Source organism: Globicephala melas, chromosome 3 (genome assembly GCF_963455315.2).
Source record: "Globicephala melas chromosome 3, mGloMel1.2, whole genome shotgun sequence".
NCBI classification, from domain to species: domain Eukaryota; kingdom Metazoa; phylum Chordata; class Mammalia; order Artiodactyla; family Delphinidae; genus Globicephala; species Globicephala melas.
This window is the reverse complement of record NC_083316.1, coordinates 88,549,658-88,568,604: the sequence shown is the minus strand read 5'-3', so window position 1 is coordinate 88,568,604 and position 18,947 is coordinate 88,549,658. Positions and strand designations below refer to the sequence as shown.

Genomic DNA, 18,947 nt, shown 5'->3' with positions numbered 1-18,947 from the left:
AGAGGTACATATTTCTAGCTAAACAACAAATAAGTCATGAGGATGTATTGTACAGGATAGGGAATATAGTCAATAATATTGTAATAACTTTGTATAGTGACAGATGGTAACGACTTACGGTGATCATTTTGTAGTGTACACAAATATCAAATTACTATGATGTACACCTGGAACAAAGGTAATATTAGAAGTCAACTGTACTACAATTAAAAATAAAAAAAGAATACATTCACCAAAAATGTTGAGGACTTGTTTCTTGATACATTCAAAATTCTGAATATTACATTTGACTTTGTACAAATCTGTGTAAATTTCTTATAGTTCAGATGACCTGAGGTTGGGTTCACATATAGAGAATTCTTTTTAAATTTTTTCTACATGGCTTTACTAATAATGTGACAGAGAGAATCCACATTAACTTTCAAATAAGAGATTTCTCTTTGGAGCTACTAATGACCTCTTATGTGAATTCCAAAAGAAGCAATAAAAAATAGTAGTAAAAAATAAATTTCTACAAATTCCTACGAAGATCATTTTGTTGACAGTCATTTGTATTACATTTAAAAAAACCATGTAATATATCATTTAAAAATAAGTATAAATAAAAAATATGTTATGAATCAATCTTTGTAAAATAAGAATTACATAGTTGCACACAATTAAAATATATTTTTAAGATCTCAAAGAATATACAGCGAGCCCGCAAGGGGGTATTAACTGTGAAGCACATGTTCCGTGATACACATTTCTGAATTTTTACTAAGAGTATGCAATATTTTTGTTTTTAAAACATTCACTATATCTAGAATTCATTCCTGATTTATCACTGTGCTACTTAAGAATCAATCATGCATATAGATGAAAAACAATAAAAAGTAGAATCAGATTTTGTTGCTACACATATTTCCAGAGGACTATTATTATGCAAGGAAGTCAGAACAGAATAACCACACAAAAATGAGAAGGGGATTCAATGAATGTGTAATTTGAAATATTAGATCTGAGTAGATCTGAGTAGTAGTAGTAGTAGATCTGAGAAGATCTCCTGAGAAACCATCAAGGATAAGCACGCATAAGAAAAAAATAAAAAGGAAAGAGGGAAAATCATTTCTGAAAGAGGCCAAGATGAATAAGCTGAATAAAAACAAAAGGCTAGAACACTCCTTTTTTGGGTAATACCCAACAATAAAAATGTAAAACATAAATTTTAGCTTTCTCAAATAAAAAAAGCACACTGACTAGTTATATTACTAGTTAAACCAGTAAACAGGAAGGATTGTTGGGGAATCTGAGGAATAAAATTAGTAACATTTTGGTAAGGCTTTTCCTAGTTAACTTTCATTCATTCTTCAGATGTTGTCTCAAACGTAATTTCCTTAAGTTTTCCAGTTAAAAGTGTTCATAGCACTGTGTATCTTTACAGCACTTAATAAAGTTTATAATTACATATATTGCGTGTGATTTACGAATGACCGTGAGCCTCCCCACTAGACTGTAAGCTCCACCATTATATCTCTGTGTCTTAAAAGTACTCACTCAATTAGTATTTCCTGGAAACTAATTAATAAGGATTTGGAATGGCTTTGCTTTATTGTTAAGAAGGAAGTCTCCTAGGTCCCTAATTGTGTGTCTGGGGCACAGAAAATGATATCTTATGCTGATTTCATTTTGACTTCAAGGAACGTATTGCCTTCTCTTGAATCTTTGAATGCCTGGAGTAAAACAGTTAAAATAATCTTAAGTGTACAAGGATAAGAACACAAACTTGGAATTGTCATACAAACAAGTTTTGGGTCTGTATATACTTTCACTTAGTCTTTCTTAAGATCCACAGTATGAATTTAAAAGGTAGTTCAAAGAGCCTAGAGATTGTGGCAAAAAAAAACAAAGTAAACCTGTCTGGTACATTCAGAGAATACATCCATCACTTTAAAGTGAAACTCAGCACATGATACACATCCAATAGATATCTGTTGAATGAACTGATGATACAATACACTGAGCTACCCAATTTCACATAGTAACTACTCACAGCCTCCACTTCTGTGCTATTTTTGTTTTATTGGCCCGTATCCCTGGACTCTATAGAATACTTGCTCAATTAGTATTTTTTGATTGAAATGAATGAATAAAAAAGGATGATATGCCATTATGTAGAGGATGTTCCCCCAGGTTTTATTTTAAAATATTTACTATGTTGTGATTTTTAAATTCATCACCAGATGTTAATTCAAATGTCTGGCTCAATTATCCTTAAATTTGCATCTTTAATGTTTCTCTGTTCATGAATTCTACTAATGTCTCACCTAGCAGGTCTTAAGCTCACCGAGCAGTAGGCCATACATTTTCAGTTTCACCTCCCTACACTGCATAACATGATACTCTGCCAAAATGTGTTTTTAGCAAATATGTGTCAGATAAATAAAATTAGAGCAATATGAATTGGTATTTTACTATTAATAATAGCGCAAAAAGTTTTTTTCTGAAGTACTTTGTTTTATCACTTCTTTTTGTTTACCTTATACAAAAGCAAGGATTTGATTATATATCAACTTATCAAATGAAACAATGCTATTTGAATCTCTATGAAAATCTGTCAATATTTATGACAAAAGATAAACAGTTTTAGGTACAAACTCTAACTATGGCTTTACATCAAGCACCATAAACAGGTTAGTAACTATGGAATAAGTCAGTAAATAACACTAGAATTACACTGAGATTCAGATACTTAGCTATGCTTAATATATCTGGCTTTATGAAATTAATGTAATTAGTGTCCAATAAAAAGTACAGTTCTCCTTGCTTGAACTAGCTAAAACACCAGATATTCTCTGCTAGAGTAGTAAAAAATGTAAAAATCTAAAGTATCTGCATCCATCTTGATCAGTCATAATGTTCACAGCATGCAGAGTTTCATACCATGTTAAAAAAAATAACTGTGATATGCATACAAAAATAAAGCTTCAAAACAACTGCCAAACTAGACTCTAGTTGACAGAGATAATGTTGCTAAAAATAACGTTATTTGTAATCAATGAATACCTCAAACTTAAATATATAAATTCTAAAATAATACTTTCATCACTATTTAAATTTCACAAATAAATCTCAATAGGAACCAAAAGAAAATTTTTAAGTTAACTTTTCCAATTACACTGATATTTCATACAAAGTACATTTGTATGTTTTTCCAAATAAAGTGTTCAAACAATGGTAAAAATGCCTAATGATCTGCATAGCACTTCACACATTACAAAGAATATATTCACTGTTTGACTCTCACAATCAGTGTATCAGCTATTACCCCCAATTACTTCCTAAACCAGAGCTTGTAAAATACATATCTGGGCCTGAAACCCAAGTTTTCATTGATTACTATGTGACTTTTTTTCCACAAAATCCTATATTTCCTTATGTCTTCCTCACTTAGGACACCTGACCCCACATTTATGTACAGCTTTTATAATCTACTAATGGATTATAAATTCATTGATTGGAATATAATAGGCAATCATTAAATATCTGGTAATGACTTCCCCCATTTATAAACCCCTTCCAGACAACAGGTATATGAGGAAGGAAATGGGATAATTTTAGACCAAGTAAGATTCACCTCCACAAGAAAAAAAAGAATTAAAATTTCCCCAAACAGTTGATTTCACCTTAAAACTCTTATTTTTCAACTGATTGAAGAACTCAACATTATATAATGAGGGCAAATTAAATAAAATTAGGCAGTGGAAAACCTGAGGCATTTACAGAAATACAAGTACTCTCTTCTTTAAAAGAGATCTTTGCAAAATTTCAATGACAGAGGAAGCCGAATAAAATCTTTAAATGTGAACTTGTAACAATATCTTATTTTTAGAATATATTATGCTGTTCACTTTAGTTACTTAAAACAAAATGGCAATGTTAAAGACAAGTGATAATTTGCAAGTGGACCCTTTCCATTTTGTTTCTAAAAGTACTAAGTTAAATTCCTACAGTTATATTTTAAACTATAAGAGGTAATAAGGGAAATATTTCAGTCTTATTTAATGTATGACATATTTCAAAGAGTAACTTTTAGAGCTTAGAAAATAGAAGGAAACATTCATATAAGTTGTAGTTTATAGTTTACCTACCATCTTTCCTTCTACAATTCTCATACCATTTTATAAATATTGTCAACATGGTCACTGGTTGTAATAAGGAAGGTTATCTACATCCATAATTTAAAGGCACATACAAATTTAAAGAAAGTAAGGGATGACATACTATTAGAAACAGGTTGGATGTATAAGAGTAGGCAAATATAATTATCAAGTTGAAGTCTGAATACTATGCAAAATTAACAAGTAGTATGAAAATTATAATATATACTTTAATATACTTATTTTAACCCATCTGAACAGCATCTATTTTCATTCAAATATAATCCCTAGATGTGACTATACTGAATGCAACTTTTAAATGGTTACTTTTATGGTATGTGAATTTTACCTCAGAATTATATCTATATAGTAGATAGATAATATAATATGCAATATATATTATCACTAGAACTTATATATATGTGAACTATATATGAACTTGAACATATATGTTCCTAAAACCCTCTGAAGTTCATGTAATGATAATGGTTCAATCTTTTTGTACGGTACTTAGCATCACTATAGTGCCTGGACATAAACTGAAATCCTACAGACAGCCAGCTTGAAAATGCATGCCATTTGATATGATGGGGTAAAAAATGACAAATAGAGGCATCAATTCCTTCCTATGACAAAAATATTAAAAATTTCTCAGTGGGTAAAGTTAAACAAAATTTTGAGATCACTCTTCATCTGTTGAGTGCTTAATAAAGAATGTAACAAATAAGTTTATAATACTTAAACTTCAATAAATAAATCAGTATTAGAACAAGCAATATGCCCAGACCAGTTTAAAAATTTTTCTTCGATTTCTATTTATTGTTCATTAATGCCAACAAATAATAGCTTATATATAAGTGGAAAAAAACCCTTAATACTCAAAGAATCATAAAAACAATTCAACTATCACTGTCCCATTCATTAAGGTACTTCATTATTACTATTTAATAAAATATTCTTAAAAATCTCTCATGGTAACATTTTTGAGCAATTTCAAGGGCTGGTTTCAAGAGCATAAAATTCATAATTAAGTTTCTCTAAAAAAATTATGATAATCACATTATTTCTTTTTATTTTTAATATAAAGGATCTTTAATGTTCAAAGTTAACTTAAAACATTAAATATTTATGTATTTAAATTTAATGTAAATTGTAACAACTATTCTTAACTTTAAATTTTAAAATATGTATTTCCTTAAAAAGGTTAAAATTTTAGTGAATTTTAGAGCACTCTACTTATGGAATTCAGAAAAAAGAAAAATTAAGTGCTAAAGTTAGTGTTACAGGCATTTATCACAAATTATTCATCATTTATTACAATTATACCTCAATTAACTATATCAAAATATACATAAAAACTAAATTGGAAACGTACATCAACAAATTGTATGATAAAGTGTCTCCTTTGTCCATCAGAAAATACAGAAAGGACATATTCACCAGGTTTCCCATGACTCTCTCGGACCAAGAAGTCTCCTTGTTGTTTTAACAGATCTTGCGCTTCTATTCTGGGAATTGCACCATGGTACCAATCCTGTTCTGCCAGAGGCTTCTCAATAATGGGGATCGTATCACAGAACTTGAGCAAATATTGAAAAAAAACTAAATTAGAGAAAATAGCAATTTTTTTCTGGTAAAGCTAACAGCAATTATAAATACTTCCTACCTATGTTCTTCCCTTTAATTAACCAATTAAAAGTTATATGATGAATCTGAAATTTTCATAATTTTTAAAGAAAATACATCCTAGAGCACTGGTGCTGAAGCTTAGTACAAATACATATCCTTAAATACTTGAAGGTTATTTGTTTTTTCTATCTATCATACATAGGTACACAAAACATCAACATTTAAAGTTGGCACTTATAGTCTTATTCACCATGTCATAAAATAAATCCATATATTTAAAATTTTTCAATCAGAGAATTATGATGAAAAGAGAGTATGATCAGAGAAATTTACCATAAAATAACTTCATTTTAAAAGTTCAGTTATATCTTTTTATGGAATTAACTCTTAATCACATGGGCTGTGGACTGTCCATGTCAAGGGTCCCAGGAGCACTAAGTCTTCATTTGATGCTGCTCTGTTGCTGTGCCTTCTCATTCTTATCCTTATTCCCCTGACTTCCTTAACCATTACCTCTGCCACATGGCTGGTCCTGATCCTGTACAGCAATGGCAGACAAAGCCTTAGGTGAAATAGCTTCATTGAAACCACCAATGTTCAATTACAAACATATGGCAAAAAGAAGGGAGGAATATAAGTCATGAGCACAGCAGGAAAGCAAATTATCTGTTATTTTAGGAGGCCAAGTGCTAATAACAAATAGAGATAACTAAGAGCTAGTTATGTTTCGTTGAAAAGTTTCTAATTAATAATAGATGAAATCACACATTTTCTGATTGCAAAAAAGTAAAAAGTTTTTTGTTTGCTTATATTTATCACCCACAGAAACTAAATTGCCCCAGGCAGTAAGAGTACTTTATGGGTAAGGTATAATAATATGCACTAACCCTTAACGTTCTCAAAATATGCACAATGCCTCATGAGAAAGTCATAAATTGGAAAAATAAGAATTAATAAATGAAAGACAAATATTCACACATCAATCAGGTTTTTCAGGTTGATATTATGAACTCTACATAGGGACAAAATACGGTACCCTTCTGGTAAATGAGAACTAGTTTTGAAGAGAGCCTGCATTGTTTTGTACCACACGAAGAGGCTTAAAACTTACTGGTCAAAGTTCCATTTTATATTATCCAAAACCCATCCGACTGATTTAAAAAAAGAACCTTGGGGGCTTCCCTGGTGGTGCAGCGGTTGAGAGTCCGCCTGCCGATGCTGGAGACACGGGTTCGTGCCCCGGTCCGGGAAGATCCCACATGCCGCAGAGCGGCTGGGCCCGTGAGCCATGGCCGCTGAGCCTGCGCGTCTGGAGCCTGTGCTCCACAACGGGAGTGGGCCACCACAGTGAGAGGCCCGCGTACCGCAAGAAACAAACAAACAAAAAAAACAAAACAAAACAAAACAAAAAAAGAACCTTGGGCTTCCCTGGTGGCGCAGTGGTTGAGAGTCCGCCTGCCGATGCAGGGGACACGGGTTCGTGCCCCGGTCCGGGAAGATCCCACATGCTGCAGAGCGGCTGGGCCCGTGAGTCATGGCCGCTGAGCCTGCGCGTCCGGAGCCCGTGCTCCGCAATGGGAGAGGCCACAACAGTGACAGGCCCGCGTACCGCAAAAAAAAAAAAAAAAAAAAAACCTTGAGAAATCCCAATCAGACTTTTTCAAAGAGTCCGCAGTTTGGTTTCTACTTCTACCACTATGATATTCTTTCATTATTTAATTGCATACATGATGTGACTGTACATGGAAATTGTTTATAAGCTAAATAAGCCTTTTTCTTTTAGTACTAGTTATGATAAATACTATATTTCAAAGAAATTTTAAATTGTATTCCCAAAAATGGGATTAAAAAGTAAATTATATAAAGAACTAGCCACAACTATTAGATTAAAAAAGTATTATTTTTAAAAACAAATGCATAATCCATACAAAATTAACTTTTTGTGTATACTGATACTAATAGTTTATAATTCTTAAAGTAGGTGGTCAAAATGATTAAATATTTCCTCAAAATTTTGTCACAGTGCATTTCAATACAGAAAATACTAAATATTTTACTGTTATACAAATATTTCCAAGTCTCACCAATGGCAAAGTGTTTTATTGCTTTTTTCCAGAGGGAAAAAAAATCAATAAAATAAGAAATTCAATGTCACCTCTTGGCAAAAAACTTTTTTACTATTATCTCTCAGAAAAGGTCTACATAATAGAAAAGCATTACAAACAAGGATATCACATGCTTGATTTCTTGTCCTAATCAACCTATCCTCCCAAATTTTGATTTATTTAGAATTGTGAGAATGAAGAGCCTGGAAAATTCATTAAGTCAGAAGGGCATTTGAAATACAAAAGGTGAACTAACACTGAGAAATTCATTTAAGGATTTGAAGGTGAGGAATACATTTTGGGGGAAAAAAAATTTATGTTTGTTTCTTTGTTTAAAAAAGAGGAGTAAATAGGAAGGAACTTACATTGCTATTTCATAGGGATTACATGTCAGTCCTCTGGGTTTATTAGTTTCTTTTGGGTAGGAAGGGAAACTTATAGAGATCTTCTGTTCCTGGCTCCTAGACAATACTGTTACGAAATGTAAGGTGAACTCGCTATGAGTGTGTGTGTGTGTGTACATGTGTGACAGGCATACACAGGGAAAGGCTGTACTTATCCCCTGCCTGGTTCTATCAGGTCTTTCAGGGACTTCCCTGGAAACATTGGAAGGAACGTTTTAATTACTATGATTTCAATTATATTCCAATACAATTTTGCAAACTTGACAGTGATAGAATGCTGGATGTACCAGCAACAAAATCCCAGCATCCCAAAAGCCTTCATAATTACATCAAAAATGAAATGAAGCTTTTTACTTCAAATATCACAGCTTTCTAAGCCTAAGTGGGGAAAGACTTTTCCTTGTCATTAAGTTATCTAAAATTTTTGCCAAAGATATGGGGAAGGGGAAGCCTCTTTTTTAAAATGTATAGTAATCCAATACAGTTAACAAGTTATACTTAATAAGACAAGCTTTTCTGATTGACTAGGCTAACTGTTTAGTTAGTTATTTTCCCTGGGCCTTATTCTTAAAGAATATTCCAGCAAAAACATACTGAGCTTAGTGAAATAAAAAGATTGGTTTAAATGAAGATGCAGTGAGGAGTCAGAACAAGAAAATGAAAATATTTTTTTCTTGACTTAAGAATAAGAGGCTATTTTTGTTCTTAGCCTAGTTCAGGCTAATTCCCAAGAATTCAATGAAGATTTGTATGCTTTTATCTCAAACATTTGAGCACAAGATGAGATCCTTTTTGAGAGGCAAAGACAAAAGTGTTTAAAAACAAAAATCAAAGTCTGAGTCTTATTCAAATTAAGCACCCAAATACGAAACCATTAAAAAAAAAAAACTAAAATATAACAGCATAGAAAATATACAAGTAAACCTCTCAATGAGCGTCAACAAGCAAAATAAAACTTCAACACTAACATAAAAGTTTTTATGAATTTTTAATAACCTTAAAAGTGAATTTAATTCTTTAATATTCTTATATAAATTTAGTTATTAGTTTAATAATCTAAGTAATGAATTATTTCAGATCTAGTATAATAATATTCTATGGGGACTACAAGTAACTCACAGGATTTTAAACATTTCTCAAAAATTTCATAATGACCCCTTTAATTTTAAAGCTATATATCACTGGGAAATTTTATGGGGAGATTAAGAATCAAATGTCATACAATCAAAAGTAAGAGAAGCACCAAACACTTGCAAAGGGTGAGAAATATCGGCCTACTGAAAAGGAATCTGCCTGATGGTACTAAAAGCTACTTTCACTGAAAGGGTAATGTAACCACAGGTAGGAAAAATGTATTTTATACCAATTAGAGTTTGATAGTTGAACAAATGCATAACATAAAATGAAAACATGAATAATAATGCTCTTCCTGCCACTTTTTTGCAAATTTCTAAAGTTATGTTTTGAATGCATTGAATGAGTTAATTATTAAAATAATGAAAAACAAAGACTATGTGGGATATTTGATCTTCATGATTGTTTGCCTTCAGGCTAGACAAACAGGATGTAAAACAATGGTTCCATCGTTAACAGGCACTAAGGCCTATCTGTAAATTGACAAATTCTATTTTTTTTTTAGCAATAAAGTAGAACTGATCACTGTTTTCATACACTGATAGCTTAGTTATTTTTATTATAAATATACTTTACCTAATGTTCACGTTCCACTATGAAGCAACAAAATTCTTATGTGCAAATTTCTTAATTAACAATTTTTTGTACTTTTTGAAAATTTGAGTTTGTTCAGTCTTTAACTAATAATATAACTATGGTCTATCATAATAACTAGGCAGAATTACATGCTGAAAAAATTCACATTCTTATACAATTCTTCCCAAAACTTTATTTAAAAAGATAAACACCTAGGCCAAACTCAAATATTACCTTACTTCCACTGCTTTCTATTTCCCTGATTGCCTATTTTTTTTTTTAATAACATCTTTATTGGAGTAGAATTGCTTTACAATGGTGTGTTAGTTTCTGCTTTATAACAAAGTGAATCAGCTATACATATACATATATCCCCATATCTCCTCCCTCTTGCATCTCCCTCCCACCCTCCCTTTCCCACCCCTCTAGGTGGTCACAAAGCACCAAGCTGATCTCCCTGTGCTATGTGGCTGCTTCCCACAGGCTATCTATTTTACATTTCAAAGTATATATAAGCCCATGACACTCGCTCACTTTGTCCCAGCTTACTGTTCCCCCTACCCAGTCCACAAGGCCATTCTTTACGTCTGCATCTTTATTCCTGTCCTCCCTCTAGGTTCTTCAGAAACATTTTTTTCTTTCAGATTCCATATATATGTGTTAGCATACGGTATTTGTTTTCTTCTTCTTGACTTACTTCACTCTGTATGACAGACTCTAGGTCCATCCACCTCACTACAAATAACTCAATTTCGTTTCTTTTTATAGCTGAGTAATATTCCATTGTATATATGTGCCACATCTTCTTTAACCATTCATCTGTCGATGGAAACTTAAGTTGCTTCCATGTCCTGGCTATTGTAAATAGAGCTGCAATGAACATTGCGGTACATGACTCTTTTTGAATTATGGTTTTCTCAGGGTATATGCCCAGTAATGGGATTACTGGGTCAGATGGTAGTTCTATTTTTACTATTTTAAGGAACCTCGATACTGTTCTGCATAGTGGGTGTATCAATTTACATTCCCACCAACAGTGAAAGATGGTTCCCTTTTCTCCACACCCTTTCCAGCATTCATTGTTTGTACATTTTTTGATGATGGCCATTCTGACTGGTGTGAGGTGGTACCTCATTGTAGTTTTGATTTGCATTTCTCTAAGGATTAAAGATATTGAGAATTCTTTCATGTGTTTGTTGGCAATCTGTATATCTTCTTTGGAGAAATGTCTATTTAGGTCTTCTACCCATTTTTGGATTGTGTTCTTTGTTTTTTTGATATTGAGCTGCATGAGCTGCTTGTAAATTTTGGAGATTAATCCTTTGTCAGTTGCTTCATTTGCAAATATTTTCTGCCATTCTAAGGGTTGTCTTTTTCATCTTGTTTACGGTTTCCTTTGCTGTGCAAAACCTTTTAAGTTTCATTAGGTCTCACTTGTTTATTTTTGTTTTTATTTCCATTTCTCTAGGAGGTGGGTCAAAAAGGATCTTGCTGTGATTTATGTCATAGAGCGTTCTGCCTATGTTTTCCTCTAAGAGTTTGATAGTGTCTGGCCTCACATTTAGGTCTTTAATCCATTTTGAGCTTATTTTTGCGTATGGTGTTAGGGAGTGTTCTAATTTCATTCTTTTACATGTAGCTGTGCAGTTTTCCCAGCACCACTTATTGAAGAGGCTGTCTTTTCTCCACTGTATATTCTTGCCTCCTTTATCAAAGATAAGGTGACCATATGTGCATGGGTTTATCTCTGGGCTTACTATCCTGTTCCAATGATCTATATTTCTGTTTTTGTGCCAGTACCATACTGTATTGATAACTGCAGCTTTGTAATATAGTTTGAAGTCAGGGAGCCTGATTCCTCCACCTCCATTTTTCTTTCTCAAGATTGCTTTGGCTATTCAGGGTCTTTTGTGTTTCCATACAAATTGGGCAATTTTTTGTTCTAGTTCTGTGAAAAATGCCATTGGTACTTTGATAGGGATTGCATTGAATCTGTAGATTGCTTTGGGTAGTATAGTCATTTTCACAATGTTGATTCTTCCAATCCAAGAGCATGGTATATCTCTCCATCTGTTTTTATCATCTTTAATTTCTTTCATCAGTGTCTTATAATTTTCTGCATACAGGTCTTTTGTCTCCTTAGGTAGGTTTATTCCTAGGTTTTTTATTCTTTTTGTTGCAATGGTGAATAGGAGTGTTTCCTTAATTTCTCTTTCAGATTTTTCATCATTATTGTATAGGAATGCAAGAGATTTCTGTGCATTAATTTTGTATCCTGCTACTTTACCAAATTCATTGATTAGCTCTAGTAGTTTTCTGGTTGCATCTTTAGGATTCTCTATGTATAGTATCATGTCATCAGCAAACAGTGATAGCTTTACTTCTTCTTTTCTGATGTGGATACCTTTTATTTCTCTTTCTTCTCTGATTGCTGTTGCTAAAACGTCCAAAAGACTGTTGAATATTGGGGCTGAGAGTGGGCAACCTTGTCTTGCTCCTGATATTAGTGGCAATGGTTTCACTTTTTCACCATTGAGAACGATGATGGCTGTGTGTTTGTCATATATGGACTTTATTATGTTGAAGTAAGTTCCCTTTATGCCTACTTTCTGGAGAGTTTTTATCATAAATGGCTGTTGAATTTTGTCGAAGGCTTTCTCTGCATCTATTAAGATGATCATATGTTTTTTCTCCTTCAATTTGTTAATATGGTGTATCACACTGATTGATTTGCGTATATTGAAGAATCCTTGCATTCCTGGGATAAACCCCACTTGATCATGGTGTATGATCCTTTTACTGTGCTGTTGGATTCTGTTTGCTAGTATTTTGTTGAGGATTTTTGCATCTATGTTCATCAGTGATATTGGCCTGTAGTTTTCTTTCTTTGTGACACCTTTGTCTGGTTTTGGTATCAGGGTGATGGTGACCTCATAGAATGAGTTTGGGAGTGTTCCTTCCTCCGCTATATTTTGGAAGAGTTTGAGAAGGATAGGTGTTAGCTCTTCTCTAAATGTTTGATAGAATTCGCCTGTGAAGCCATCTGGTCCTGGGCTTTTGTTTATTAGAAGATTTTTAAGCACAGTCTCAATTTCAGTGCTTGTGATTGGTCTGTTTATATTTTCTTTTTCTTCCTGGTTCTGTCTTGGAAGGCTGTGTTCTTCTAATAATGTGTCCATTTCTTCCAGGTTGTCCATTTTATTGGCATATAGTTGCTTGTAGTAATCTCCTATGATCCTTTGTATTTCTGCAGTGTCAGTTGTTACTTCTCCTTTTTCATTTCTAATTCTACTGATTTGAGTCTTCTCCTTTTTTTTCTTCATGAGTCTGGCTAATGGATTATCAATTTTGTTCATCTTCTCAAACGACCAGCTTTTAGTTTTATTGATCTTTGCTATTGTTTCCTTCATTTCCTTTTCATTTATTTCTCATCTGATGTTTATGATTTCTTTCCTTCTGCTAACTTTGGGGTTTTTTTGTTCTTCTTTCTCTAATTGCTTTAAGTGTAAGGTTAGGTTGTTTATTGGAGATGTTTCTTGTTTCTTGAGGTAGGGCTGTATTGCTATAAACTTCCCTCTTAGAACTGCTTTTGCTGTATCCCATAGGTTTTGGGTCGTCATGTTTTCACTGTCATTTGTTTCTAGGTATTTTTTGATTTCCTCTTTGGTTTCTTCAGTGATCTCTTAGTTATTAAGTAGTATATTGTTTAGCCTCCATGTGTTTGTATTTTTTACAGATTTTTTTCCTGTAATCAATATCTAGTCTGATAGCGTTGTGGTCGGAAAAGATACTTCATATGATTACAATTTTCTCAAATTTACCAAGGTTTGATTTGTGACCCAAGATATGATCTATCCTGGAGAAAGTTCCATGAGCGCTTGAGAAGAAAGTGTATTCTGTTGTTTTTGGATGGAATGTCCTATAAATGTCAATTAAGTCCATCTTGTCTAATGTGTCATTTAAAGCTTGTGTTTCCTTATTTATTTTCATTTTAGATAATCTGTCCATTGGTGAAAGTGGGGTGTTAAAGTGCTCTACTATGATTGTGTTACTGCTGATTTCCCCTTTTATGGCTGTTAGCATTTGCCGTATGTATTGAGGTGCTCCTATGTTGGGTGCATAAATATTTACAATTGTTATATCTTCTTCTTGGATTGATCTCTTGATTATTATGTAGTGTCTTTCTTTGTCTCTTCTAATAGTCTTTATTTTAAAATCTATTTTGTCTGATATGAGAATCGCTACTCCAGCTTTCTTTTGATTTCCATTTGCATGGAATATCTTCTTCCAGCTCCTCACTTTCAGTCTGTACGTGTCACTAGGTCTAAAGTGGTTCTCCTGTAGACAGCATATATACAGGTCTTGTTTTTGTATCCATTCAGCCAGTCTATGCCTTTTGGCTGGAGCACTTAATCCATTTACATTTCAGGTAATTATTGATATGTATGTTCCTATTAGTATTTTCTTAATTGTTTTGGGTTTGTTATTGTAGGTCTTTTCCTTCTCTTGTGTTTCCTGCCTAGAGAAGTTCTTTTAGCATTTGTTGTAAAGCTGGTTTGGTGGTGCTGAACTCTCTCAGCTTTTGCTTGTCTATAAAGGTTTTAATTTCCCCATCAAATCTGAATGAGATCCTTGCTGGCTAGAGCAATCTTGGTTGTAGGTTCTTCCGTTTCATCACTTTAAATATGTCCTGCCACTCCCTTCTGGCTTGCAGAGTTTCTGCTGAAAGATCAGCTGTTAACCTTATGGGGATTCCCTTGTATGTTGTTGTTTTTCCCTTGGTGCTTTTAATATTTTTTCTTTGTATTTAATTTCTGATAGTTTGATTAATATGTGTCTTGGTGTGTTTTTCCTTGGATTTATCCTGTATGGGACTCTCTGTGCTTCCTGGACTTGATTAACTATTTCCTTTCCCATATTAGGGAAGTTTTCAACTATAATCTCTTCAAATATTTTCTCAATCCCTTTCTTTTCCTATTCTTTTTCTGGGACCCCTATAATTCGAATGTTGGTGGGTTTAATGTTGTCCCAGAGGTCTCTGAGACTGTCCTCAATTCTTTTCATTCTTTTTTCTTTATTCTGCTCTGCAGTAGTTATTTCCACTATTTTATCTCCCAGGTCACTTAACCGTTGATTGATCCCTTCTAGAGAATTTTTAATTTCATTTATTGTGTTGTTCATCATTGTTTGCTCTTTAGTTCTTATAGGTTCTTGTTGAACGTTTCTTGTATTTTCTCCATTCTATTTCCAAGATTTTGGATCATCTTTACTATCATTACTCTGAATTCTTTTTAGGTAGACTGCCTATTTCCTCTTCATTTGTTTCGTCTGGTGGGTTTTTACCTTGCTCCTTCATCTGTTGTGTGTTTCTCTGTCTTCTCACTTTGCTTAACTTACTGTGTTTGGGATCTCCTTTTTGCAGGCTGTAGGTTCGTACTTCCTGTTGTTTTTGCTGTTGGCCCCCAGCAGCTAAGTTTGGTTCAGTGGGTTGTGTAGGCTTCCTGGTGGAGGGGACTAGTGCCTGTGTTCTGGTGGATGAGGCTGGATCTTGTCTTTCTGGTGGGCAGGTTCGCATCCAGTGGTGTATTTTTGTGGTGTCTGTGACCTTACTATTATTTTAGGCAGCCTCTCTGCTAATGGATGGGGTTGTGCTCCTGTCTTGCTAGTTGTTTGGCATAGGGTGTCCAGCACTGTAGCTTGCTGGTCGTTGAGTGGAGCTGGGTCTTAGCGTTGAGATGGAGATCTCTGGGAGAGCTTTCGCCATCTGATATTACGTGGAGCTGGGAGGTCTCTGGTGGACCGATGTCCTGAACTTGGCTCTCCCACCTCAGAGGCACAGGCCTGACACCTGGCCAGAGCACCAAGATCCTGTCAGCCACACGGCTCAGAAGAAAAGAGAGAAAAAAAAGAAAGGAAGAAAGAATAAAATAAAATATAGTTATTAAAATAGCAAATATTAAAAAAAAAAAAATTGAAAAGTGATTCAAAAAAGAAGAAAAACAAAAAACTGACAGACAGAACCCTACGACAAATGGTAAAAGCAAAGCTATACAGACAACATCACACACAGAAGCATACACATACACACTCTCAAAAAGAGAAAAAGGAAAAAAATATATATATATTGTTGCTCCCAAAGTCCACCACCTCAATTTTGGGCTGATTTCTTGTCCATTCAGGTATTCCACAGATGCAGGGTTCATCAAGTTGATTGTGGAGATTTATTCTGCTGCTCCTGAGCCTGCTGGGAGAGATTTCCCTTTCTCTTCTTTGTTTGCACAGCCCCTGGGGTTCAGCTTTGGATTTGGCCCTGCCTCTGTGTGTAGGTCGCCTAAGGGCATCTGTTCTTCGCTCAGTCAGGATGGGGTTAAAGCAGCAGCTGATTCAGGGGCTCTGGCTCAGTAAGGCCGGGAGGAGGGAGGGGTATGGAGTGCGGGGCAAGCCTGTGGCGGCAGAGGCCAGCGTGACGTTGCACCAGCCTGAGGCGCGCTGTGTGTTCTCCCAGGGAAGTTGTCCCTGGATCACGGGACCCTGGCAGTGGCGGGCTGCACAACCTCCCAACAGGGGAGGTGTGGATAGTGACCTGTGCTTGCACACAGGCTTCTCGGTGGCTGCAGCAGCAGCCTTAGCATTTCATGCCCATCTCTGGGGGTCCACACTGATAGCCACGGCTCGAGCCAGTCTCTGGAGCTCGTTTATGCTGTGCTCTGAATCCCCTCTCCTGGAACACCCAGAAACAATGATCTCTTGCCTCTTCGGCAGCTCCAGACTTTTTCCCGGACTCCCTCCCAGCTAGTTGTGGTGAACTAGCCCCCTTCAGGCTGTGTTCACGCAGCCAACCCCAGTCCTCTCCCTGGGATCCGAGCTTCAGCTCCCAGCAACCCCCGGCCCCGGCGGTTGAGCAGACAAGCCTCTTGGGCTGGTGAGTGCTGGTCGGCACCGATCCTCTGTGCAGGAATCTCTCCCCTTTGCCCTCCACACCCCTGTTGCTGGCTCTCCTCCGTGGCTCTGAAGCTTCCCCCCTCCACCCCCCACAGTCTCTGCCAATGAAGGGGCTTCCTAGTGTGTGGAAACTTTTCCTCCTTCACAGCTCCCTCCCATTGGTGCAGGTCCCATCCATATTCTTTTGTCTTTGTTTCTTCTTTTTTCTTTTGCCCTACCCAGGTACCTAGGGTCTTTCTTGCCTTTTGGGACGTCTGAGGTCTTCTGCTAGCATTCAGTAGGTATTCTGTAGGAGTTGTTCCACATGTAGATGTATTTCTGATGTATTCGTGGGGAGGAAGGTGATCTCCGCGTCTTACTCTTTCGCCATCTTGAAGGTCTCCCCCCCAACTCCCGATTGCCTTTTTACGCACCTTCTCGGATCTCTAACAAGAGGCACTATCTCTAGCAAAATATATTTTCTTAAAAGTCATTCATTTTTGGTCTCACACTTCTGCTTCCTCCACTACCTTCTGATTTCCCCTCACTTTGCTCTTTTTTTCCCCTGCTTTAGTTCCCTTACTCATCTTCTCTTTATTAGTAATCATTCTTTTTTCTTTATCTTTTTTATCCATTTACTTTTTCCAATTGTGCTTGTGACTTTGATTCATTCTCCCTCATCCCATCATATCACTGCAATTTTTTCTACAGCTTTATTTTTTCTGTATCAAATATCCTTACCTTAATTTCATGCAATATTACATATAAAATGTGCCACAGTATCAACAATAACATTTTAGTCCATTAACTATTCAGTGCCAATGTTATACTACACATCTCAACTAAAACTATTACCAGATCATTCTAATGAGTCAGTATGAAATCATAGCTCAGTAAATTTAAACATTTATCATCAAGTTGGGATTGCATATATAGAATATAGCATCATTCTGACATGATGTGGGTTATTTGTTTTAAGCATTTGAGCAAACACATAAAAGTACAGATTTACTCTCTATATAATGAAATTAAAGAAAATAAATCCTGATAAGCTCTTCTTGAAAAATTATGTATGATAATACTAGTGATTCAAAACTTGCAACTCTGAGAATAATATTTAGTTTTCCTAAACATGGCTAACTATATTGGAGAATTCAGTGTATTTATGTCAGTGATATGATGTAAGAAATTTAATTTTTATTTACTGTTGTTTCTCATTTTTCTACATCTGAGTGTCTGGGCTAAATAAATAAATAAATAAATACTAAGACCTTCAGAATAAAGGAAGACAACCAAGGTTTAAAATACATAATATTTAAGCTGAATTTAACAACACGCCTTGTGAGAAGAAGTACAAGGTTGTTCTGCTAGACACAAAGGAAAACACTAAAAAAATAAGCAATTTATTATGTTATGAATGAAAATAACTATATTGCCCTATGCCAATGGTGGAAGCCAAGTGTTACAATACCAACATGATAACTGATATACAACTTAAACACAGCTAAATGATAGTTTGCTAATTTTCTAAATAGAAGCAAACAAACAAATCTTATTTACTATATTATTATATATAATGGATGCACATCTTTATTTTTCAGTATTTTTATTTTCTAAGTTCAAATGCAAAGTAATTCAAAAATTAAAATAAACTATATGTCAACAGAATCCAGAAAAATATTAATTTTAAAGAGACAAAAGAATAGTAATTCTTCTGACATCTAAAGAACAATTATCTGGAGCAAAATGTGCTTTATTCTGGTTTTAAAGAACATTTTTCGAAGAGTGCTACTATTATAAGGGTGTTCTGTACTCCACAGATCAGTGAACAACTAGTACTCACAAGGGGCTGTAAGATGGAACAAACTGTTTGCTCAGCCACTTATAACAAAAATTCTGCAGTAAAGCAATGGCTCTGGAGAAAGGGCAATATTCTTGACATGACTAGAACAGATCTCATCAAATATATTGTGGTTTGAAAGATTTTCAATGGAAATGGACCCTGTTGATTGCCAGTAGGCTTTCAGATTATACTATGA

At 34.7% G+C, this 18,947-nt stretch overlaps 1 protein-coding gene across 7 annotated transcripts in view; it reads right to left on the bottom strand.

The window, feature by feature from the left end:
- FER (FER tyrosine kinase) overlaps positions 1–18,947 on the bottom strand; it is a 465,769-nt gene that overhangs the window by 232,270 nt on the left and 214,552 nt on the right. For 6 of the 7 annotated variants that reach the window (XM_070045166.1, XM_070045167.1, XM_030869913.2 and 3 more), the window contains one exon: positions 5,515–5,718. The exons of the other annotated variant lie outside the window; for it this stretch is intronic. In XM_070045166.1, coding sequence (XP_069901267.1) covers positions 5,515–5,718 — 204 coding nt within the window. The remainder of the gene's footprint in view (positions 1–5,514; positions 5,719–18,947) is intronic. 7 annotated transcript variants of the gene reach the window in all.